Raw genomic sequence first — 25,452 nt, forward strand, 5'->3', positions numbered from 1 at the left:
TTCCTCTTTAACTTTCATCAGCATTCATTTCAAATCATTACTGGTTTCTGCTAGCAGTATGGTACCATCTGCATATCTTAAATTACTGATATTTCTCCCTCCAATTTTCACACTTCCTTCATCTTGGTCCTATCCCACTTTCCGTACGATATGTTCTGCATATAGATTAAACAAATTTTGTTGTTGTTATGTGCCTTCAAGTCAATTACGACTTATGGCAACCCTGTGAATCAGTGACCTCCAAGAGCATCTGTCATGAACCACCCTGTTCAGATCTTGTAAGTTCAGGTCTGTGGCTTCCTTTATGGAATCAATCCATCTAAGAACATAAGAACATAAGAAGAGCCTGCTGGATCAGGCCAGTAGCCCATCTAGTCCAGCATCCTGTTCTCACAGTGGCCAACCAGGTGCCTGGGGGAAGCCCGCAAGCAGGACCTGAATGCAATAACACTCTCCCCTCCTGAGGCTTCTGGCAACTGCTGCCTCTGACTAGGGTGGTAGAGCACAGCCATCATGATTAGAAGCCATTGATAGCCCTGTCCTCCATCTCTTGTTTGGTCTTCCTCTTTTTCTACTCCCTTCTGTTTTTCCAAGCATTATTGTGTTTTCTAGTGAATCCTGTCTTCTCATTATGTGTCCAAAGTATGATAACCTCAGTTTCATCATTTTAGCTTCTAGTGACAGTTCTGGTTTAATTTGCTCTAACTTGCAATTATTTGTCTTGGTATGTCCATGGTATGTGCAAAGCTCTCCTCCAACACCACATTTCAAATGAGTTTATTTTTCTCTTATCCACTTTTTTCACTGTCCAACTTTCACATCCGTACATAGGGTGATAAAATGCACCCCTGTCTCACACCCTTCCTGTTTGGGAACCAATTGGTTTCTCTATATTCTGTCTTACATAAGCCTCTTGTCTAGAGTATAGGTTGCACATCAGAACAATCAGATGCTGTGGCATCTCCATTTCTTTTAAAGCATTCCATAGTTTTTCATGATCTACACAATCAAAGGCTTTGCTGTAATCTATAAAGTACAGGGTGATTTTCTTCTGAAATTCCTTGGTCCATTCTATTATCCAACATATGTTTGCGATATGATCTCTGGCACCTCTTTTCTTTCTAAATCCACCTTGGACATCTGGCATTTCTCACTCCATATATGGTAAAAGCCTTTGTTATAGCATCTTGAGCATTACTTTACTTGCATGGGATATTAAGGCAATAGTTCGATAATGACTGCATTCCCTGGGATCCCCTTTTTTTGGAATTGGGATGTATATTGAATGCTGCTTTCACCTCACATTCTAAAATTTTTGGTTCTTCATCATACGGTTCCTCTGTGAATGAATCTGTCATCCTTGCATCTCTTTTATAGAGTTTTTCAGTGTATTGCTTCCATCTTCCTCTTATTTTATCATGGTCAATCAGTGTGTTCCCCTGTTGATTATACAACATCCTTACTCTTGGTTTAAATTTCCCTTTAAGTTCTCTACTCTTTTGGAATAGGGCTCTTGTTCTACCTTTTTTTGTTGTCCTCTTGTATTTCTATACAATAATTATTGTAATAGTTCTCCTTGTCCCTGCATACTAGTTGCTGTATTATTGCATCTAAGATGGTGTTTCTGTCTCTTTCTGCTTTTGCTTTTCTCTCTCTTTAACCATTTTAAGAGTTTCGTCGTCATCCATTGAGGTCTTTCTCTCTTTTTAAATAGAGGTTTTGTCTTTTTGCATTCTTCCCTGATATTGTCTCTGACTTCAGTCCATAGTTCTTCTGGTTCTTTTTCAACTAAGTTTAAGGCCTCAAATCTGTTCCTTACTTGATCTTTATATTCTTCTGAGATGTTATTGAAATAGTATTTTGGTTTTATGGTTGCTTTGTTGTTGTTCTTTAGCTTTACTCTGATTTTCGATATTACCAGTTCATGATCTGTACCACAGTCTGCTCCTGGTCTTGTTTTTGCAGAAAGTATGGAACTTCTCCATCTTCTGCTACCAATTTGATTCCTATATTGACCATTTGGTGATGTCCACGTGTACAGTCATCTTTTTGGTTGCTCAAAAAATGTGTTTGCAAGAAACAAATCATTGGCTTCACAGAATCCAGTAAGTCTTTGTCCTGCTTCCTTTCTATCTCCTAAGCCCAATTTCTTCACAAATTCTAGTTCTTCTCTGTTCCCTACTTTTGCATTCTAGTCCATGATTATCAGAACATCTTATTTTGGTGTGTGATCAATTTCCTCCTGTACTTCTGCGTAAAATCTCTCCAATTCCTCTTCTTCTGTGTTTGCCGTTGGAGCATAGACTTGGATGATGGTTTCCTGTTAAATCTCATTGATATCACTTGGTCAAACCTTGCGTTATAGCTCCTAATTGCTTTTGTTGTATCGCTTCTCACTATTAAAGCAAGCCCATTTCTTCTTAATTTCTCATTTCCTGCATAAAATATTTTGTAGTTGCCTGATTGAAAATGTCCCGTTCCCGTCCATTTTAATTCACTCACGCCAAGTATTGTAATGTTGATGAGTTCCATTTCTTGCTTGCCAATTTCTAACTTTCCCTGGTTCATGCTTCTCACATTCCATGTTCCTACTGTGTACGTCTCCAGACTCTCCTTTCGCATCTGTGAGCAGCAGCCTCTGGGCTTCCATTTGGCTTTGACCCAGTGGCATTATTAGTCATAGCGCTACTCGTACTTGTCCATTGTTCTTCCCCAGGAGATCTCTGAGTGCCATCTGTCCTATGGGTCTCATCTTCCAGCACTATCTCGTGTTGCATTTTGAATACTCTGTTCATAGGGTTTTCATGGTAAGAGGTATTCAGAGGTGGTTTACCATTGCCTTCCTCTGAGTCTAGATGCATCTTAGTAAGAGAAAAGAATTCACATGGATTTAATAGCAGTTATTGCCCAAAGGTTTTCTCAGAGGACACGTAGAACTATTGTTCTCTGAGATCAAGTGCTGCTGTTTCTCCTTTTCTGAAAAGCCTATCTGAGCAGCATCTCAAATCCTTTTCCCAACCCAGATAAGGAGAATCAAGTCAGACCAATTGCACCAACAGCACTAGAAGCAGAGATACTGGATACTCATCCAGGTCCCAACATCATACCTGGGCCTTGGCCTGTTTGCCAGGGCCCCTCTTAAACAAGGTACCACCAAACTGAGACCTCCAGAGATAGTATCATGTGATGTAGCATTCCATGAAGAACTGCCCTCTCCTGATGGGGGACCCCATGCAACCCATTGCCTGCCTGCCACCTCAGGCAATGAAACTGGACATAACCAACAGAGAGGAGGTGGTGTACTAGGCTCCAGACAAGAGAATTGCCACTTTAAGTCTTTCCGTTCCTTGGGGAAGAGGCAGTGCATGGGAGGAGTGATCTGGTCCTGGAAGGATAAAAGTTCTCTGCTCATTTCTAGACATCATTGAAGCACGTTGGCCATTCAGAACTCTCTGAAGCTCTGAAATTCTGGTCTGCTTTGCTAGGTGCCCCATTGTGGCCCATGAGTTTCTGGGTGACAGAGGCACCTAACTGACTAAAATGAATGCACTTAGATAACTATGTCAGGAAGGATGCTGAAAGGCAGCAAACAAAAAGGAAATGCTCTAATGGAATTACACCAGTAGACAGACAGAGCCAAGAATTCTATATTGGCGTGGTTCAGAGAGATGGAATAGACAAGAAAAACAAACAAACAAACAGGAGCTTGGTATGAGTGTGACATGTGGCAGAATTATTGTTTTAATTTGTGAAATGGAGCCAATCTCTTCTCAGTAATCACTGTAATTCTGGAGTACAATTAAAGGGAATAAATCCCATAACCTTTAAAGAGTAAGAAAAGGGTCACCAGACAAGTAAGAAGCCCAAGGGAACAGTCTCTGGGATGAAGTGGTGAGTGGGAAGTAGGCAGCGAGTGGGAAGTAGGCAGCAAAAGATGTCAAGGTGTTCCAGATTCTATGAAAAAGTCCAGTTAATAGTGCCAAGAAAATGGTTCATCTAACCTACACGACAACATATTTAGAGCTCCTCTAGCGATATAAGGCACCAGGGGCACTGGTGTACAGGGAACTAGGACATCTTCCACTCAGATAGAAAGGATTAGTAGGCTTAGAAAATAAATGTTGAGCCACCTCCAGAATACCATTCTATATCACATCTTCCAACACACATTTCTTGCTATCTCTCATTGTGTACTATTCATATAACTGGAACACCATTATAGCACTGGGGTGTAAAAGGCCATCTTAATTTTCCATATACTTTGTAGATTTAATAGCAATTTTAAGCAATATTCAGACCTTTCAGGCACTTCTCCTAATGATAATGTTGCATTTGACCCATTTACGTTAAACAAACTTGCCTGCAATGCCAATAATATTGCTTGGGTAACATCATTTATGCAGCTTGCTAATTAAAAAGGACAAGTGTTGGCAAATAGCCAGAGTTCTAGTAGTCAGGCTACAGCAATGCTTATTTCTATTTTTCCTCTCCCAGCCCCCACCCTCCCAAACAGATCTTTACCTCACTGATATAGATTCCTGTGTCTTCCTCATCATCCGTGCGGTAGCAGACAGTCAAGCCCAGCTTTTCCTGGCTGCTAACACGACAAAGTTCAACTTCCTGTAGAAAAAAATACATTAGAGTGAGGTGCCTATATTGAAAATACAGTCTGTTGCATATACACAAGTCTTTGTATTACTCTATGTGGGCATGCGTGGTTTTCCAATCAGTTTAGATCAATTATTTGTTCAAGGTCAAATACTTTTGGTAACAGTGAAAACTATTTTCATTCAGTATTGCCCACTCCAATTTTCTTGGCAAAAATATTCTTTTTTTTTTAAAGAGTCCCCAAATATGCTAGAGTTGGAAGCCATTAAGAAAAATTTTGTATGACTTTAATGGTGCCAAAATCAAGAATGAAAGGCTGACAATATATCACATAAGTCATTTTACTCCTATCAAGCCAACTATTGATTTATGGGGCAGGGGAAGATAAAGTATTAATCAATCAATCAATTGATTGTCAGTCTTTCATCAGCCACGTAAACCATAAATCAAAATCAGAGTTACCTACCAAATCACATAAAGAACACAGTATTTTGTTAGGTGCAATATAAATAATAACTGATAATTGGAACATAATTCATTTTACATGCTAGGTTTATGACATGACTTTTGTCTCTGAAGTTCCAAGATATTAATGAATCTCCTTAGCTATTAAATTATTTACAACATTTAACACACTTAATAAACATGAAGTAAAAAGATATCTGCATAGTATAGTTGAATGTAGCTAATATAAATTGAAACCTGAGTGCACCAGTAAAACGAAGGTCCCTATAGTTTAGTAACTAGAGTACTGGGTTTGAATCCTAGAGATCTAGGATCAGTCAAGAAAGTGCACTGGATCATCTCTGTGGCGTCTTTAGTACTTGGTTATAGCCAACTAAAAATCATACAGTGTTTAACATTTTAATAGCACAACTGCATACATGCCTACTCAGAGGAAACAGTGGGAGCCAGGTTGCAATTCTGTGCATGCTAAAGCTCAAGTTCCACCAGAAGTGGCTCATTAGTTGGCTGGCTTCGTGGCAGTGGATCAGTGTTGCTTATTGGGAGGGGTGAAGTAGTGGGAGGTCAGCATGGTGCATTGGCAAAAGCATCACCCTGACTTTCCTGTTGCCTTGCCACTCTCCCTTCCCAGAAGCAACAGCAACTCACCTGCTGGAAAGCTAGCATAATGGTTCTGCCTCACTTGGTGAGTTGCTTCTGAGTAGACATGTATACAGTTGTGCTGTTCTACTGTTACTTAATCACTATAGTAACAAAAATGGGTTCAATTACAATAACAAGATATACATTTAAGAATATAAAGGCTTGTGGCCCTTTTGAGGCCTATAAAAAAAGCTGAATACATAATAAAGTACTGAGAGTTATCTTTAAATCATGTTAAGTAAGGAACACTGCACAAGACATTCCCTCACATCAGCCTTCGCCAGCCTTGTGTCCTCTGGGTGTTTTGGCTGACAACTCCCATCAACCCTAGCCAGCACAGTCTGATGGGAGTCATAGTCCAAAACATCTGGAGAACACCAGGTTAATGAAGGCTGCATCACAGGAAGCCTACTCTGCGGGTGATTCTACAGAGACCCTAATGCTCTTTTAGACAATTCATTGCAAAATATTCCTTTACATCTAAACAGTACTAGATGACATTTACCGTCTTAGGAGAAAACTGATTCCGTGCATAGAATGATTTACCTACTGGGACAGTAAGAAGCTACCTAAAATGTTTCTTCCAAAAGATTGCTTACTCTGATATCGTGTTTGTGTGTGTGTGTGAGTGTGTGTGTGTGAAAGTGTATGTGCATAGTGCACTCCACCAATGGAAAGGTGTGCAAATAAAATTACAGCATAATATCACCTTTCCTCAGAAACTGCACCCCACACTCCTCTGTTGTGGTGTGTTTATTCAACTTCATTCTGGTTTTTTTTAAATCAGCTATCTCCTACTCTTTGTCTCTGGAATTCAGAAGTCAGAATAGGATACATGAGGTTATTCTATTGTATCTTCACATCAGTATAATGAGGTAAAGGTAGAACATATGATTTGCTATATTTATAGCTGAGGAGGGATCTGAATGCTGTTCGCCCATGGTCAGGTCTAGCACACTATCCAACTTGGCCCTCCTCTTTTCTATGGTTCGGTTCAAGAGCATGGTCTTCTATATTTCTAAAGGCAGTTCAGTGAATATAGTGTTCTCACTATTTTGCCACAGAAATGACCTTTTAAAACAATTAATTAAATGACAGTGACTCATACCGTGAAGGATGGGAAAGTAGATAAAGGTCATCTTTTCCTTCTGAGCTGGGAAAGTACGTTCAGCAGAAGCAGTTAAATTCTCAAAGGATAGGAAAAGAGGTTAAATTGCTCATCCTCCAGGGTGATGGAATAGTGGGTTGAGTACTATAACCTTCCATTACCAGGTTAGAAGTCGTTATTCCCTTCAGCAACTAGGTTAATACTGCAATTTCTTCAGGTGATAGAAGAGTAGGCTGTAAATGTCATCCACTGTCTTAAAACTTTTCTTTGACTTAGTTCTTAAAAGAAGATTTAAGTGCAATTGTTTGGCATGCTACAAAAGTTTGCCAGAGAGCCACTATAGAAAATTTTAATCTCACTCTATGTGAAAATATATATGTTAAAGTGATTTTACATATATGGGTTATTTATATATTATTTGATTTATATCCTGCCCTTCCCCCAGCAGAAGCTCAGGGCAGCAAGAAAACTCATAAATGTTCTTCTCCACGGAAATCTCTAGTAAAAGGCAAGCAATTTATACGATCTGAAGAGAAACCAGAGCATTTTATTTATCACATTGTGTTTTTAAAAACTTCTTATAGCTCAGAAACTTTCCGTTCCACTGAAGATGAAAAAAACAAATGCCACTGATATGGAATGCATGTGGATGAAAACGCCCATGGAGAATTCTACAATCTGTATCCACATTTGAACGCTTCCCAATAGATTATGTCTCTGATTAGGACCTGGCTTACAGACATGATTCTACGCTAATTTAATGCTTTTGCTTTTTGCTTTAATCAATTCAAGGATATATCTATATAAAATGGGGAACTATTAACGTGACAATAAATATTCTGCTTAGATTGATACTACCCTGACATATGTAGGTAAAATATAGTCTGAATTTATAGTTATTTAACTGGTTTTAATTTTTAGAGCTTGATGTATACTGCTCAGAAACAACTGTAATTAAGCAGTATATAAATTGCTAAAATAAAGACCAGACAACACCCATTAGTGTATTGGAAGAATGTTATCCCAAAACCAGGGATGAACAATGTTCGGAAAAAATAGAAGATCTGCATTGTTTTGTGCCTTGTTCTTATATTATAAAATCAGAGTAAAATCTTTAGAGCCCATTTTGTGGGAAATAATATTATGACCTCTACATCTCAAATTTGTTCATTTGCTACCTCATAAAGATTCCAGAATTATTTATATCAGAGGTAATGAAACTGTTTAGGCCTGTGGGCAAATTTGGATTTTTGAATGAATGCCATGGGAGCCACCCCACTCTGGTCACTTCTTTCTGCCTACAACAGAGAGAAAGAAAGAGAAAAAGTCTACGTGACACACTTGTTTTTTCAAAGGAGATGGGTAAAACTCAGATCTAGTAGAATTAATCTGTGCCTTGAGCTGAAAGAGGAAGTGGGAAAGTATTTCACCAACCACCACCAATACGCTAACTTGTTTAATCATTGTCAGTTTATTGATCCTGCAACTTTGTAATATTTTTGAAAAAGTTCATACTATTTAAAGGCCTAATAAAAGTCTAATTACTAACTTCTGGGTGCCACATTTTAAGATAAGCATTGATTGACTAGAGCATGTCCAAAGAAGGACAACCAGCATAGTGTGTGAACCAAGCCCAATGAGGAACAGACAGAAGAGCTCGAGAAGAGCAGATTCAGGAGAGACATGGTTATGGCTGTCAAATATGTCATGCAGAAGATGAAGTAGACTAGCTCTGTGCTGTTCCGGAGGGCAGGTCTAGAACCAATGGGTGGAAATGGCAGCAAAGCAGATTTTAACCAAACATTAACAACAGTGAAACAGTCTGCTTTGGAAGTTAGTGGGCTTCACTGGAGGTATTTAGGCAGACACTAAATAGCCATATGTCTGGGATGCTGTAGTCACATCCTGCATTGTAGATAGGGCACTGATCAGGGAGTTCAACTAGACGACCAGGAGGTACCTTCCAAATCTATGATTATGCAACCTAGCAGCTGCCAGTCCAACCCCCTGCACAATGCAGGAATCCAAATCAAAGCATTCCCGACAGATGGCTGTCCAGATGCCTCTTGAATGCCTCCAGTGTCAGAGAGCCCACTACCTCTCTAGGTAATTGGTTCCATTGTCGTATGGCTCTAACAGTTAGGAAGTTTTTCCTCATGTCCAGTCGAAATCTGGCTTCCTGCAACTTGAGCCCATTATTCCGTGTCCTGCACTCTGGGTGACCGAGAAGAGATCCCGGCCCTCCTCTGTGTGACAACCCTTCATGTACTTGAAGAGTGCTATCATATCTCCCCTCAGTCTTCTCCGGGCTAAACATGCCCAGTTCTTTCAGTCTCTCCTCATAGGCTTTGCTTCCAGTCCCCTGATCATCCTTGTTGCCCTTCTCTGAACCTGTTCCAGTTTGTCTGCATCCTTCTAGAAGTGTGGAGACCAGAACTGGATGCAGTATCCAAGACGAGGCCTAACCAGTGCTGAATAGAGGGGAACTAATACTTCACACAATTTGGAAACTATACTTCTGTGAATGCAGCCTAATATAGCATTTGCCTTTTTTGCAGCCACATCACACTGTTGGCTCATATTCAGCTTGTGATCAACGACAATTCCAAGATCCTTCTCACATGTCGAATTGCTGAGCCAAGTATCCCCCATCTTATAGCTGTGCATTTGGTTTCTTTTTCCTAAGTGTAGAACTTTGCATTTATCCCTGTTGAATTTCATTCTGTTGTTTTCAGCCAAATGCTCCAGCCTATCAAGGTCCTTTTGAATTTTGTTTCTGTCTTCCATGGCATTAGCTATCCCTCCCAATTTTGTATCATCTACAAATATGATAAGCATGCTCTGTACCTCCTCATCCAAGTCGTTAATAAAAATGTTGAAGAGCACTGGGCACAGGACCGAGTCCTGTGGTATCCCACTCATTACGTCTGCCCAGTTTGAGAAGGAACCATTGATAAGCACTCTTTGAGTACAATTCTGGAGCCAACTGTGGATCCACCTGATAGTTGTTCCATCCAGCCCACTTTAGCTAGCTTGCTAATCAGAATATCATGGGGCACTTTGTCAAAAGCTTTGCTGAAGTCGAGGTATATTATGTCCACAGCATTCCCACAGTCTACAAGGGAGGTTACCAGGTCAAAAAATGAGATAAGATTAGTTTGGCAGGATTTGTTCTTCATAAATCCATGTTGGCTCCTAGTAATCACTGCATTGTTTTCAAAGTGCTTACAGATTGACTGCTTCATAATCTGCTCCAGTGTTTTTCCAGGGATTGATGTTAGGCTGACTGGTCTGTAGTTCCCCGCTTCCTCCTTTTTGCCTTTTTTGAAGATAGATTAGCTCTCCTCCAGTCATCCGGCAGTTCACCAGTCCTCCATGATTTCACAAAGATAATAGACAGTGGTTCTGAGAGTTCTTCAGCCAGTTCCTTCAATATTCTAGGATGCAGTTTATCGGGCCTTACCGATTTGAACTCGTTCAAAGTGATTAGGTATTCCTTGACCATTTGTCTATCAGTCTCAAGCTCCAATCCTACCCCTTCTACTTCATGTTTCCCGGGAGGGTCACAGATCCTTTTTTGGGAGAAGACTGAGCCAAAGTAGGAATTGAGGACTTCTGCCTTTTCTTTGTCATCTGTCATCATTTTGCCATCCTCATCCTCATACTTAATGGTATCTAAGGCAAGGGCCATAGCTCAGAAGAGGACAGGTATTGCATGCAGAAGGTTCCAGGTTTGATTTCTGGCATTTTCAGTCAAAAGTTTCTTAAATAACGGGACTGAGAAAGACCCCTACGACAGAACATGGAAAACCACTGCCAATAAAAGCATTTGGGGTGAGACTATCATCATCATCGTCATCATAATTTATATCCCTCCCTTTCTCCTGAAGGAGCCCAGGGGGACCATTATTCTCACGGTATGGGATACCTTTATTAATTCAAATGTGCATATATTTGCTTATGTTGCATAATTTATTCTGGTTCTGCAAATCACAGGGAAGTATAGAGTACTGAAACTCATCTACTGAGCACTTGAAATCTGCAAGAACGTGAGATTTCAGCAGACATTATTCACACGTTTTCACACTTATTGTTCACAGTCACAAAGTCTAAAAGCATGATTTTAAGAAAAGAAGAAAGTGAGCATTGTCATGACGCTGAATTCTGCACCTTGTGCAAAATATTGTGACATCTTTCCTTCATCTTTGTCAAGTGGAGATCAAGGAATATACATGCAATTCTGAGTTAAACCATGGTAAGTTGTTTTAAATGGTTTTTAATGTTGCATTTTAAATGTAAAAACTTGGCAGCTTATGTACAGTAACAGGAACTGAGAGAAAGGCTCAGATGGGGCCAATAATAGTCACAAAAATGGAGGAAGGAAGCCAGACTGTAAATCACATGGTTTTTGACACCTGTATACTAATTCCCAGAGTATGGGAAACAAACAGGACAAACTTGAACTCTTGAACTGATACTGTAAACCGCCCAGAAAGCTTTGGCTATGGGGTGGTATATAAGTACAATAAATAAATAAATAATACAGGAGGACTTGATTGGTATAACTGAAACTTGGTGGGATGACTCCTATGACTGGAATACAACCATTGAAGGATGTAACTTGTTCAAAAAGAACAGAAAGAACAGAAAGGGAGATGGAGACACACTATATGTTAAAAATATATATCCCTGCACAGAGATACAGGAGGATGAGCTTGGTAGCTCCACCAAGAGTATCTGGATTAAAATAAATGGAGCAAGAAATAAAAGTAGCATGGTGGCTGGAGTCTACTACTAACCAGCCAATCAAGGAAAAGCCAAGGATGAAACTTTTGAAAAACAAATTGCCTTTCTTTTTGAGGAGGAATGATATAGTAGTAATGGAGGACTTCAATTACCCCGTTATCTGTTGGGAGACAAATTCTGCCAAACACATCCCCTCCATGAAATTTCCAACTTGTGCTGGAGATAACTTTCTCCTACAGAAAGTGGGGGAAGGAACTAGAGGATCAGCCATCCTTGACTTGATTCTAACCAACAGAGATGACTTGGTGGATGAAGTGGCAGTTATGGAACTCTGGGGGAAAGTGACTACGTTATACTTGAGTTCTTGATTTCAAAGGAAGCAAAAGCTGAGAATAGCCATACATGTACCCTGGACTTCAGGAAAGCCAATTTTAATAAACTCAGAACAATTATAAGTAAGGTTCCATGGCACAATTCCAACAAGGAAAAAAGGGGGAAGACAGCAGAAGAAATCAATGTGACTTCACAAAAAGCTTAGAGATGACATGAAAACAAAAAAAGGACACATGTAGGAAGTGGAAGGAAGGCCAGGCCACAAAGGAAGAGTAAAGGCAGGTAGCACGGAATTGCAGGGATTGTGTCAGGAAGGCTACAGTTGAGAAAGAGCTGAGGTTAGCAAGAGATGCTAAAAACAATTTAAAAAGCTTTCTTTAGGTACATCCTTAATAAAGGACAGAGAAAAGAAATGGTGGTACAGCTACTCAATGAGGGTGGCAAAACGATAACAGATGACAAAGAAAAGGTGGAAGTGTTCAATTCCTACTTCTCCCCAAAGAGGGTCTATGACCTTCCTGGCAAATGTGAAGGATTGCAGCTTGAGATTAATAGAAAAATGGTCAAGGAATACCTAATCACTTGAACGAGTTCAGATCTGCAGAACTCAATGAACTGCATCCTAGAGTATTGAAGGAACCGGCTGAAGAACTCTGGGAATTACTGTCTATTACTTTGAGAAATAATGGAGGATGGGTGAAGTGCCGGATGACTGGAGGAGGGCTGATTCTGTTTCTATCTTCAAAAAGGGCAAAAAGGAGGAACCTGGGAGCAGATTATAAAGCGGTCAATCTGTAAGCACTTTGAAAACAATGCAATGATTACTAGGAGCCAACATGGATTTATCAAGAACAAATCATGCCAGACTAAACTTATCTCATCTTTTGTTCAGTTAACCTCCCTGGTAGACTTTGGGAATGCTGTGGACATAATATATCTCAACTTCAGCAAAGCTATTGTCAAAGTACCCCATGATATTCTGATTAGCAAGCTAGCTAAATGTGGGCTGGATGGAACAACTATCAGATGGATCCACAGTTGGCTCCAGAATTGTACTCAAAGAGTGCTTATCAATGGTTCCTTCTCAAACAGAGGGGAGGTAGTGAGCGGGATACCAGAGGGCTCAGTCGTGGGCCCAGTACTCTTCAACATTTTTATTAATGACTTGGATGAGGAGGTGCAGGGAATGCCTATCAAATTTGCAGATGATACAAAATTGGGAAGGATAGCTAATACCACGGAGGGCAGAAACAACATTCAAAGGGATCTTGAAAGGCTGGAGCATTTGGCTAAAAACAACAGAATGACATTTAATATGGGTAAGTGCAAAGTTCTACACTTAGGAAAAAGAAACCAAATGCACAGTTATAAGATGGGAGATGCTTGGCTCAGGAATACTACATGCGAGAAAGATCTTGGAATTGTTGTTGATCACAAGCTGAATATGAGCCAACAGTGTGATGTGGCTGCAAAAAAGGCAAATGCTATATTAGGCTGCATTCACAGAAGTATAATTTCCAAATTGTGTGCAGTATTAGATCCCCTCTATTTGGCACCTGTTAGGCCTCATCTTGACAGTAAAGTTTCAGAAGGATGCAGGACAAACTGGAACAGGTTCAGAGAAGGGCAACAAGGATGATTAGGGGACTGGAAACAAAGCCCTATGATAGATTGAAAGAACTAGGCATGTTTAGCCTTGAGAAGAGATTACTGAGGGAAGATATGGCTGTACTCTTCAAGTATGTGAAAGGTTGTCACACAGAGGAGGGCCAGGATCTCAATAGTCCCAGAGTGCAGGACATGGAATAATGGGCTCAAGTGACAGGAAGCCAGATTTTGGCTGAACATCAAGAAAAACTTCCTAACTGTTAAGAAGTGGTATGATAATGGAACCAATAACTAAGGAGGCATTCAAGAGGTACCTGGACAGCCACCTGTCGGATATGCTTTAATTTGGGTTACTCCACTGAGCAGGGGGTTGAACTCAATGGCCTTATAGGCCTCTTTCAACTCTACAATACTATGATTCTATTGTAACCTTCCCTGATACTAGGGTGAAAGATGGTTAATAAATTAAACAACAACAATAGTATTTACAATGAAAAAATGCTGAATCCTGTCTCTTCAGTTCCCACCATGACTTGGATTATGCCCATCTTCATTCTCTGCATGTGAAATGCATTAAATTCAGCTCCAGTATATTTGCAATAAAACTAAAATATTCATTTCAGTCAATTAGCAGACATGGGATGTCTCTTGTTTTCATAAATGTTCTTCTGTATGACAAATGGAAGGCCCACACTTGTCAATGCCATTATGTATAATACATGGAGTGTGAGACTGCAAGACGCCCAAGAAGATACTGTCACGACAAACTAGCCTATCTTTTCAGAACTATTGTCTCTACTAAAGCACAGAGTCAATTTCTTTTATGTATTAATAGTTGGAAACATTAATACAGCAGATGATTACAGCAGAAGATGATGGGAAAACCTGTTGGGGGGGAGTCTTTTTTCTGCCTCCAAACAAACTGGTTTGCTGGTGCAGGAACTGTAGCGCCATTATTACTATTATTGCTATTTTCAAGAGCCTGAAGTGATGCAAATTGACTTTCTATCATAATTATAATTATATGGCTTATTTGTTAATACAAGCAATAGCTATCTAATCAAGTTACCCATGGCAGTCATAAAATATACTAATCTACACCAGTGTACCCCAACCTGATGCCCTCCAGATGTTTCCAACTACACCACCATCATTCCTAACCATAGGCAATGCTGGCTGAGCTGATGGCAGTTTGTGGCAACATCTGGAGGACACCAGGTTGGGGTAAACTGATCTACACACTGAAAACAGTAACATGAAGTGTCTCTTACAGCACAATCCTATTAAGAAGTAAGTCCCATTGGGTTCAATGGGGCTTATTCTCAGACTAGCCAAAATAAGGTTGTGGTTAGTGGGTATAGGAGTTTTTACTAGGGGATAGGGATACAATATTTGTATAAGAAATGTTTCAATATCTATAGATTATGATTTCATCATAGCATATGCATGAAGAGTTAGAACACGATGGAAAGGCAAGAAACCAATATAAAACTTTGTGTTATATAAGGGCTCCGTTTGTCTCTTTAATCCAGAAACATGTCTATACTTCCATATTTCTTATATGTTTAGTTACATTTATCAACACTGACCTCTATTCCTTTCTAAAAGCAGCACTGAACTCCTATTCCTTAGACATCTTCACTGTGGGAGGTAATGAGCACCGTAGGATTTTATCAGCATTCTTTCTAGTTACCCCTTGAACTTTTCTGTTTTGCAGAATTTACAGCCTATCCTGCCAAAATGTCTACCGAGAATTGGCAAAGTTCAAGATTTCTCTTTTAAAGTCACTGAAATTCTTCACTTGTGAAAACAACTTAATGTAATAGTCCTTTCCCCCCTCTCTAACACACCCAGAGTGTTATGTTATGCAGATTTAAACAGGCAATGTATTTGTGGCTATTTGGATGGAAATAGAAAATCTATGGAGCAAGACAGCCTAGATGTAAACAAACTGGAATTGCTAGCAGTTGTGCATTTAACAAAATAAAATTGCATTCCCTACTGTATTTTCACTTATCAGTTTTGACAGAAGACCATTCTGGCTTCTCATACACAGTATTGAAAAGGATGAATCACACTGGACACCAATTTTTTCCAGAATTGATTTGGTTGTTATCTTACCAAAAAGTAGTAGAGAGTTATCTTTATTTCACATGGAACAGGCAAGACAATGATCCATAGATTTCTCCCTTCACGGTATATGTACCTTTTAACCCCCAACTCCCAATGCTTGTCTGACAGAGTGCTTGTCTCGCTGAGAGTATCTAAGATTCCAGCAAGAATTTCTCAACCATCTTTATCCTGTTTTCAAACTCAGATTACCAATGTGCAGATTGCTTAGGTCTCACATTGACATTGGGAGGCTACAATGAAAGTAGAAAGGGCATGAAACAACCCCACCCCCCAATTTATGGGCAGCCCCATTTATCCAAAGTCACTGAAATAATGAACCAGACCAAGGCAGGCTTTGATCACTGTTTGGCAAGGGATGCTGAACGTTCTGCAATTTGGATGGGCCTTAAGAGAAGTGAACAGGGCTCATATTGATATGCTATATTTGAAGTGTGTGTTAATAAAACACTGAAAATATAACGTAAGTCTGGCTTCCTTTTGTCAACTAAGCAATCTTCATGGTCTTTTGGACTGCTTACAAGAACCCCAAAGATGAGCAACAGCAGAAGGAAATGTGCCAAATGGTGCTGGTCTCTCAGCAGAGCAGATGGAGTGGCCTTGCAGTACCATCTTTCCCTGTATGTACATATACTTTTTCAGCATACATCTTACACAGCCTCAGCAGATTGTTTGGGGAGTATGTCTCATAAGTAAGTCAAAGTGGAAGAAACAATTTATTAAGGATTACAGACTTCTTGACTGTAGAAGTCTCAACAGCTGTCAGAACACCCATCAGTATGTTAAAGACAACTACGGCAATCACTTCAGAATTTTCTCTGTTTACTGGCTGTATATTTCCAAATCCTTGCTAAAAGATGACATTTTGATAACCACACCTAAGCACTGCATTTTCTTTACAAAATAAGCTTATTTAGCTTAGAATAATGAGTATGCATATACATCCTCAAAAACAGTGGGTCCTCTAATGTGGGCAAAAAATAAAACCAGTTTTTCCACATATACCCTAAACATAAATTTGTCTTAACTCAGCTTTCATTCCATCTCTGAACTTACTTTCATACCTCACAGTTTCTACAAGCAAGAGGAGAGCCTCAGCTGATGAAGTGTCCAGTTCAGAAGAACCCTGGAGGATCAGGCCAAAGACACATCTAGTCCAGCATCTGTTCTCACAGTGGCCAACCAGATGCCTATGGAAAGCCCACAAGCAAGTAAGAAACAAGTTAGGCAGCTGTGTGAGTTCAGCAGCAGACCAAGGAGGCCATGACAGACTCCTCCTCCTCATTTTTTGTCTAACAAATCCTAAAGTCCCAAATACAGAAATGAAATAAATAACAATAATATTGGCACCTTCATCAACGATGAAATCATGGATGAGTGTGGTCTTATTGTGTACCGATCTGGTGTTAAACAACAACACACACAAGCCAGTGGGCACAGCAGACGAGGAACCCATCCATGGGAGGAGTGGGAGGAAGAAACAAGGCATAGATAGCATTATCCCCATCTTGTATGGTAGTTCACCACCTTCCCATGGCTATACTTTCCCCTACCCGTGATCACTGCAATTGGGGTGGCATCACCCATGTTCCTCCTTACTAAGACTCCTTCTAAACACCTGATACAGACCCAACACGAGCCCACCAACAAAACCTACTGGAACCAGTTATACCAGTAGGCCTCTGAGAGAATTGGAAACAGTCAGACCCACTCAATATCTTTCACACGGGGCACATCTACTTTCCCCCGTCTCACACCCAGGGAGGGCTAGCCTTCTGCCAGTTACAGACTCTCACTCTGAAGGCATCTGGTGACTTTCTCCTATCATTCAGTTCCCTGCACAGGTTCTCACCCTGCGCAGGAACTACACATGTGCCATACACCCTCACCACTAGCAATCTCTTCTAGATTGCTTAACAAAAAAGTAGTAGAAGGGTTCAAATCCCCACCCATTCATGAAGCCCACTGGGTGACTTTCAGCCAAACAAAGTCTATCAGCCTGACCTATCTCACAGGGTTGGTGTAAGGATAAAATGGAAGGGGGTGGGAAACCGTGTGCATCATCTTGAGCAACTTGGAGGAAAGGTGGGATATAAATGCAATAATAATAAAATAAATAAATACACTTCAACTGCAGTATGTGGCCCCCAGGCGCACCCAACCTGCTGAGCTTTTTAAAAATCATCATCATCATCAAGAAGCAGCAATGTGATAGTGGAGGGGATGCTAGATTGTGAAGACAAAAGGGTGAATAGGTTGAGGAGGGCGGTTAATACTTTTAGGCCTTGGGATGATCATTAGAACTGATAACTTGGTTAGCGTGCACTTGAGGAATGAGAGTGGAGCAGAAGACAGATCAGCACACACGCAAACATACCTGTCCCTCCTTCAATCATCTGCAGGCGTGCATGCATTTGGGCACATGGGAGGGGGGAACCCTCAACTGCTGCAGCATCTTGGACAGAGAGGTTTGGAGGCAGAATGTAGGTGGAAGAAAGGGGGGCGCTGGCACACACACAGTCTCAGAGATGGGGGCGAGCAAGTCCTGAGCTTCCTCACTGCTCCTTGGCTCCGTCAGGGCTGAAGGCGAGATCTGGGTGGCCTCACAAATAAGAATAATTTTTAAAAGGAGGTGGCAGTGAAGCAGGAGTCAAGAAAGGCAGGCAGGCTGGCTGTCAAGGAGGAAGGGGGAAAGCAGCCTTTCCTTGCAGCCTTGCTTCTTTTTGCTTCACAAAAAGCCCTCTCCTCTCGTTCTCAGTAAGGGTGTTTTCAGCAGTGGTAGTGCAAGGAGATGGGAGTCGGGATAGTAATCCCTTCTTCTTCCTGGTAGCTCCACCCTCAGCCTCCTTTGGCATCTGCCATGTGTGGTATAGGCAGATGCCTGCCCTCTGCATGCCTGAAAGACACTCTAGCGCTTCAGCAAAGTCTTCTCCTATCGTTTGCAGCAAGGGGGAGGTGTTATCTGCAACGGCAATGGGGAGCAGACAGCATCCAGGTAGTGATGACTTTTAAAAAATAATAATAAATAATTCACTTCTTAACTGTTTGTGGCCCCCTCTGGATTACTTCACGGCCTCCCTGGGGATCATGGTCTCCAGGTTGGGAAGCACTGATGTAGATAGTATTATTAGCCCCATATTGAAGGAAAAGAGGCTGAGACAGTGGCTTTTCTAAAGCTACCAAGTGAATTCATGCCTGGGACTGTACTAATATAATTTCTATTGTTTCCGGAGAAACTGATGTATTCAAGATTCACTCAAGATGTATTCAAGAATTAAAACCCATACCCTTACTCCAAGAGATGCCCTTTTGTAGATAATGATTATATGTAATCTCACATAAAGCATATGTGGTTGTTGGCCCATCAACTCAAATTAACTGAATGACAACAAGTCATTATTAGCCTTCACCATTTCCCCCCTGTATAATGATGAATGTCATAATTTACTTTTGTTGTGGGTTCACCCTTTTCCCCATACTACTGCCTTATACTTTGTGGAACAAACATCTTTGTTGCTTATTTGACTTTAGAAATGAGAAAAGAGATTTATTTATCACATCATCATATTTTGAACACTCAAAATACAGGCAGTACAACAGATGTGCCAACATATGTTCTGAGGAACATTCATCTAGCCATCAGAATATACAACTGCAGTTCAAAAATTGCTACAGTTGCTGCAGTTCCACACATCTGAGCATTTGTGAGCTAAAACTCAGTGAAAACTATTTTGGCATGTTAATTAAAGTCAAGTTGCAGAGCAGAGCGCTTGCATGCTAGACATCTGTTAGAAATCTGCTTATTTGCCTTAATTGCAGCTAAGGGCAGTTGCATATGCCAAATACTGATAAAACACCAGACTAATGTCCATTTCAATCTTTACTGCTACCATACAGAGGTCACTGAAAAATGTTTCTATGTGGTGGAGGTCGGCATGGCAGAGATTTTACAGCACTTGTCAGGCTACTGCTACTACACTGCTCTGGGCTAGCGGGTATCTCTGCCACTATCAATTGGCCATGCCTGAAATAAAAGAAATGCATGGCTGAAAGTAATGTGGGAGTGCTGACCCCAAGGCATGGTAGCTCCAGACATGCAGCTAATCCAGTAGTGGTTGCAATGGAAAAAACAGGCCTCCTGTTATGCCCCAACACCTGCCCACTCACAATTCATCTGCTATTTGATTCTGTGTTTACTGAATTCAGTATGTTTACTGAATATGCCACAAAATTGGTACCTTCCTGAACTACTTCAAAATGTTTTAGGTAGACTGAAAGTATGACTTTGAAATACAATACGTATTTCTAAAACATTTCTTGAATAGTTGCGTTATATAGAACATAAGAACATAAGAAGAGCCTGCTGGATCAGGCCAGTGGCCCATCTAGTCCAGCATCCTGTTCTCACAGTGGCCAACCAGGTGCCTGGGGGAAGCCCGCAAGCAGGACCCGAGTGCAAGAACACTCTCCCCTCCTGAGGCTTCCGGCAACTGGTTTTCAGAAGCATGCTGCCTCTGACTAGGGTGGCAGAGCACAGCCATCACGGCTAGTAGCCATTGATAGCCCTGTCCTCCATGAATTTGTCTAATCTTCTTTTAAAGCCATCCAAGCTGGTGGCCATTACTGCATCTTGTGGGAGCAAACTCCATAGTTTAACTATACGCTGAGTAAAGAAGTACTTCCTTTTGTCTGTCCTGAATCTTCCAACATTCAGCTTCTTTGAATGTCCACGAGTTCTAGTATTATGAGAGAGGGAGAAGAACTTTTCTCTATCCACTTTCTCAATGCCATGCATAATTTTATACACTTCTATCATGTCTCCTCTGACCCGCCTTTTCTCTAAACTAAAAAGCCCCAAATGCTGCAACCTTTCCTCGTAAGGGAGTCGCTCCATGTCTCATCCATGTAGAGAATACATGATGATGTGATGCATTAGCATCCATATAAACCTACAAAAGTGGATGATTTATATCAACTCTTCCACAAAAGAAGAGAAAATTGCAGGCACCTTCCTCATGGAAGAAAAAATAAAAGGTAGCATAACAGCGCCCAACAAGAAGCTACTGCAAAATTAAACTCACTTTTCTTCATTTCCTTAGGGGAAAAAACCCATAATATGTGACATTAATGCAGAAGTTTTATTTATCTTTCAAGTGAAATGAGGAGGAGGCTTGTACTTGTTTTATGAAACCATGAAACAAAATGAATATCACCAGTCTGATGTATTCCCCACTCTATTGTTAACACCAACAGAATGATTAGCGATAACACTGATATATTTACCAATGTCAGTTTTGTGTCCTTTTTGCCTCCACCCTAGCGATATTCTTGAGTTAGGGACACAATTGAAGGCCATAAATTGGGATATTCATTACCAGTGACAGCTACAGATGATGGCAATCTCATCTGCTTTAAATGCCAGCCTTCCCCTTCTAACAGATGAGCACTTCTACATAGGCATAAAGATTAAGAACAAATAAGGATGTCAGGAAGTGACTTGATATCCTGATTCACCTCAGTGATCCACTTATGTTTAGATGAGATTTAAAAACAATATAAAGAAAGTGTGATTTAGAGGTTAAAATAACTGAGACAATACTGGCCTGTCATTCCTATTATCAACTTCCTCTACGACCTTAGGCAGACTCCTAAGCAGGTTTGTCCCTTTCTGGCCCACTTAAAACATGAGTAGAAATCTACAAGTGCATTACAGCAGTGGTTCCCAACTTTTATGAGTACAGGACCCTCTTTGTAAACTCAATTTTTTTTGTGAGCCCCCAATGCTGATTGTAATTTTAGCCTATATTAATTGAAAAAATGATGTGTGGCAAAATCACATCTCTAAATATCCCTTTCATAAAAAGCTCCCTGAAGAAAGGAGGTATTGCTTTCTTTTCTTGATGCAAAGGTCCAGTCAAATTGGGATCCCCCTCCCTGCCCACAGTCTGAAGATGTACAGTCCTGTCTCCCAACACCAGTGGGTGACAGTGCTGCACTAAGATCCAGGTTCAAATCCCCACCCAGCCATGAAGCTCACTGGGTGACTTTCAGCCAGACAAAGTCTATCAGCCTGACCTATCTCACAGGGTTGGTGTAAGGATAAAATGGAAGGGGGGGAACCATGTTCATCACCTTGAGCAACTTGTAGGAAAGGTGAGATATAAATGCAATAATAATACAGTTCAGCTGCAGTACGTGGCACCCAGGCTCACCCAACCTGCTGAGCTTTTTAAAAATCATCATCATCATCATCAAGAAGCAGCAATGTGGTAGTAGAGGGGATGCTAGATTGTGAAGACAAAAGGTTGGATAGGTTAAGGATTGTGGGTTAGTGCTTTTAGGCCTTGGGATGATCATTAGAACTGATAACTTCGTTAGCATGCACTTGGGGAATGAGAGTGGAACAGAAGCCAGATCAGTGCATGCACACACACAAACTCACCTGCCCCTCCTGCAAGCATCTGCAGGCGTGCATGCATTTGGGCACATGGGAAGGCAGAAGTCCTCAACTGCCTCAGCATCTTGGACAGAGAGGTTGGGGGGATGGAATGTAGGTGGAAGAAAGCAGGGCGCTGGCACACACTTAGAGATGGGGGGTGAGCAAGTCCTGAGCTTCCTCACTGTTCCTTGGCTCCCTCTGGGCCAAAGTCGAGATCTGGGTGGCCTCACAAATAAGAATAATTTTTAAAAGGAGGTGGCAGCGAAGCAGGAGTCAAGAAAGGCAGGCAGGCTGGCTGTCAAGAAGGAAGGGGAAAAGCAGCCTTTCCTTGCAGCCTTGCTTCTTTTTGCTTCACAAAAAGCCCCCCTCTTCTCATTCTGAGTAAGGGCGTTGTCAGCAGTGGCAGTGCAAGGAAATGGGAGTCAGCATAGTAATCCCCTCTTCTTCCTGGTAGCACCTCCCTCAGCCTCCTTTGCCATGTGTGGTATAGGCACACTTGAAAGATGCTCTGGCACTTCAACAAAGTCCTCCCCTCTTGTTTGCAGCAAGAGGGAGGTGTCATCTGCAGACACAATGGGGAGCAGACAGCGTCCAGGTAGTGAAGACGTTTTTAAAAAATTAATGAATAATTCATTTCTTTATTGTTCGCAGCCCCCTCTGGATTACTTCATAGCCCCTTGGGGGTCACGGAACCACTGCATTACAGTATAGTATTGCCCTCTATTAATGCTTGTGAAATGCATTTTCCATATTTTTTAATTTAAAAAAGGAAGATTATATAAAGCATTATTATAGTACAGTATTAAGAATGGCCAATACATGTATTTATAGTGAAATGATCATAATGTTGTGAGTTGCTACCCTGGCATAGCAGTCTCTATACCATCAGGTCCAAGGACCTCAGCACTGGTGTGATAACACAGCTGCTGTCTTCCACTGTGGGTAACATTGGAAGCCAGAGTATTCATGCTTCAGGAGCAAGTCACTGTAATTCACCTGCCCCAATGGGAATATTTTCTTTTCTATTACAAACCAACAGGGTTGGACCTAGACATGCCATTCCATTAACAGAAAGGCTTCTTCCATTTGTGGAAGGGAGCCCCTGATCCACCGAAGCAGCTTTTGGGTGAGGCAGAAGGGGCTGTAAGAGGAAGGAGGAATAATCTAAAATTGCATGGCCCCCACTTCACACGTGGGAGCATCCCACTGGTGGAGCTCTGCTTATCTAAATCAGAACACAGTGTGTTTTTTTTACCAGAAAGCCCAATTCCTGCATTTTCCCTGCACTCGCCATATTGATCCCTTTGTCCTCTATACTAGTCTTCCTTCCCCTCAAATGTTCCAGATATAATTGCAATGGAAAATTATAACCCTGTTCATGGCTCTGAGTGTTCTAGGCTATAACAAATACATCTTTTATTAGGACTGTGGTTAGTGAGCACAATATTTCTTCAAGGCCTTTATTTTAAATTATTTCTCATGGCTGCTGAATTTGGAATCTGACTTTTACTTGCTCAGGGCTCCTTCTGATTTATATCAAGTTTTGGGCAGGGGAGGGGGGGATGACCTCCATTGGATATAAAGGGAAGGGCTGCAATTTAAACAACTACGAGCATAAAAGTTTTCTACTTTTACCTACTGTACACTTGTCATATTCAGGACTGCAACCAAAGAGAACAATCTTGTGGTTTGAATCAAAGGTGGAGATGGGCAATTTGTTTACACTGGAAGCTTAATTGGAAATACAATTCTAAGCCTTGGGTGGGGGACTGAGTTATTAAGGGTGTGCAACAGAAGTCCCCGCCAAGGTGCAGACACAGAGAGGGCAGAGGGAACATGGATACACTATACTGCTTGCAGCAAACCTTTCTTCCCTTTGGTTCTGAATGTGGGACTTGTGCAGGTGGAAACCTGTGGTTATGATGATGAGTTACAGAAACTAATTTACATGTATAGGAGATCTACTGACACAATATTTTTACAGCTGCTCAGGCACCACAGAATTTACTTGTAGCTGGCTGAGGAAATATTTTATTCCTCAGATCAGAGCCCTGGGGGATTATAACTGTCACATGAAGCAAGACTTAGGGCCCAAGTCAAACTACTAGATTTCTCCACATTATAATGTATGTAAATTATACTGTATCTGCACGTATATGTGTTGCCCCACTTCCAAGAGCAACTCCTGTTTTGTTCTTTTGTTTATGCTCCAGAAGGGAGATAGAGCTAGGGTCCTCCAGATGGATAGGCTTGTTTACCTTTACCTGTGATGCTCTGACTGACTTCCTTCTGTCGCTAGACTGTTACGTCTTTAGGGAAGCTTACCTGACCCTCCTCCTTCTGCCCTTTTCCATTCCTTTGTCCTCCGACTGTCTGGGAGAGAGGAGACATTCCTTTGTCTCTGCTCTCTCCAAGCCATGAGGCTAACCCCTACATCTGGGCGTTATGCCTTCAACTTAGTTAGTTAGAACTAGGTTTGCCTTTTCTATCTACAATGTATTTCTATAAATAAAGTTGCTTTTCTTATTTTACTAAGTTTCCAGTCTCAGTGATGCTGATGCAGGGTAAAAGCCTGCTTTCTTAGGTAAATGCAAGCACACACTGGCACACTCGCATTTCAACATCTGCTGTTACTCTGCTGCTGTAGGGTTGCTTTAAACAAAATTAAGCACACAAATACACACAGTGCAACAATATGGACATGTATATGCATATTATGTATGAATATATATGCATATTGATGTATATGCAGGTGAAGAAAGAGTAATGTGAATTAGAGAGAATTTGTCAATTTTGGTTTCTCTCAGTTTCTCATATTTGCAGTCTTAAATTCAATTTTCCATATTCATGAAAATCTGTCAACATTTTAGCATGAAGTTTTCCAAATATACATAGTTTTGGAAGTAATTTTGCCTAATATAAACAGAGTTGCAAATAATTTCACCTCTGGAATGCACTTTTGTTATTTTTGCTAATATATGCAATTTCATGCTCACTTTGCCTACTAAATGCATTTTTGAACACACTGCTTGGTTGGTGAACTGCACTGCAAACTTCAGATAAGTGCGAATTTTGAAGGATGACTACATTTCAGTTTGCACAATGTTTCAGGGAGTGTGAATTACATAGATTTGACTTTAAATGTGAACAGAATCAAATTTCTTCTCCATCCCTCAGGTTGTAGAATCAGGGAGCCAACATCCATCTTCATATCACTCAGCCCTCACCAACCTGGTGCCCTCCAGATGAAGTACATCTCCCATCACCATGACAGTTCTGACTGGGTCTGATGGGAGTTGTAGTTCATTTGGAGGGCACCAGATTGGCCAAGACTGAGACAACCATTCAAAAAAAGGCAGCTGTGATGAGAGAT

General features: G+C 41.0%; 1 protein-coding gene and 1 pseudogene across 1 annotated transcript in view; both read right to left on the bottom strand.

The window, feature by feature from the left end:
- The window catches only part of PDZRN4 (PDZ domain containing ring finger 4), a 385,430-nt gene that overhangs the window by 30,430 nt on the left and 329,548 nt on the right, over positions 1–25,452 (bottom strand). The window contains exon 6 of the mRNA XM_061639945.1: positions 4,522–4,620. Coding sequence (XP_061495929.1) covers positions 4,522–4,620 — 99 coding nt within the window. The remainder of the gene's footprint in view (positions 1–4,521; positions 4,621–25,452) is intronic.
- Positions 7,263–7,369, bottom strand: LOC133363530 (U5 spliceosomal RNA; annotated as a pseudogene).

The sequence above is a fragment of the Rhineura floridana genome, chromosome 8 (assembly GCF_030035675.1).
Source record: "Rhineura floridana isolate rRhiFlo1 chromosome 8, rRhiFlo1.hap2, whole genome shotgun sequence".
NCBI classification, from domain to species: domain Eukaryota; kingdom Metazoa; phylum Chordata; class Lepidosauria; order Squamata; family Rhineuridae; genus Rhineura; species Rhineura floridana.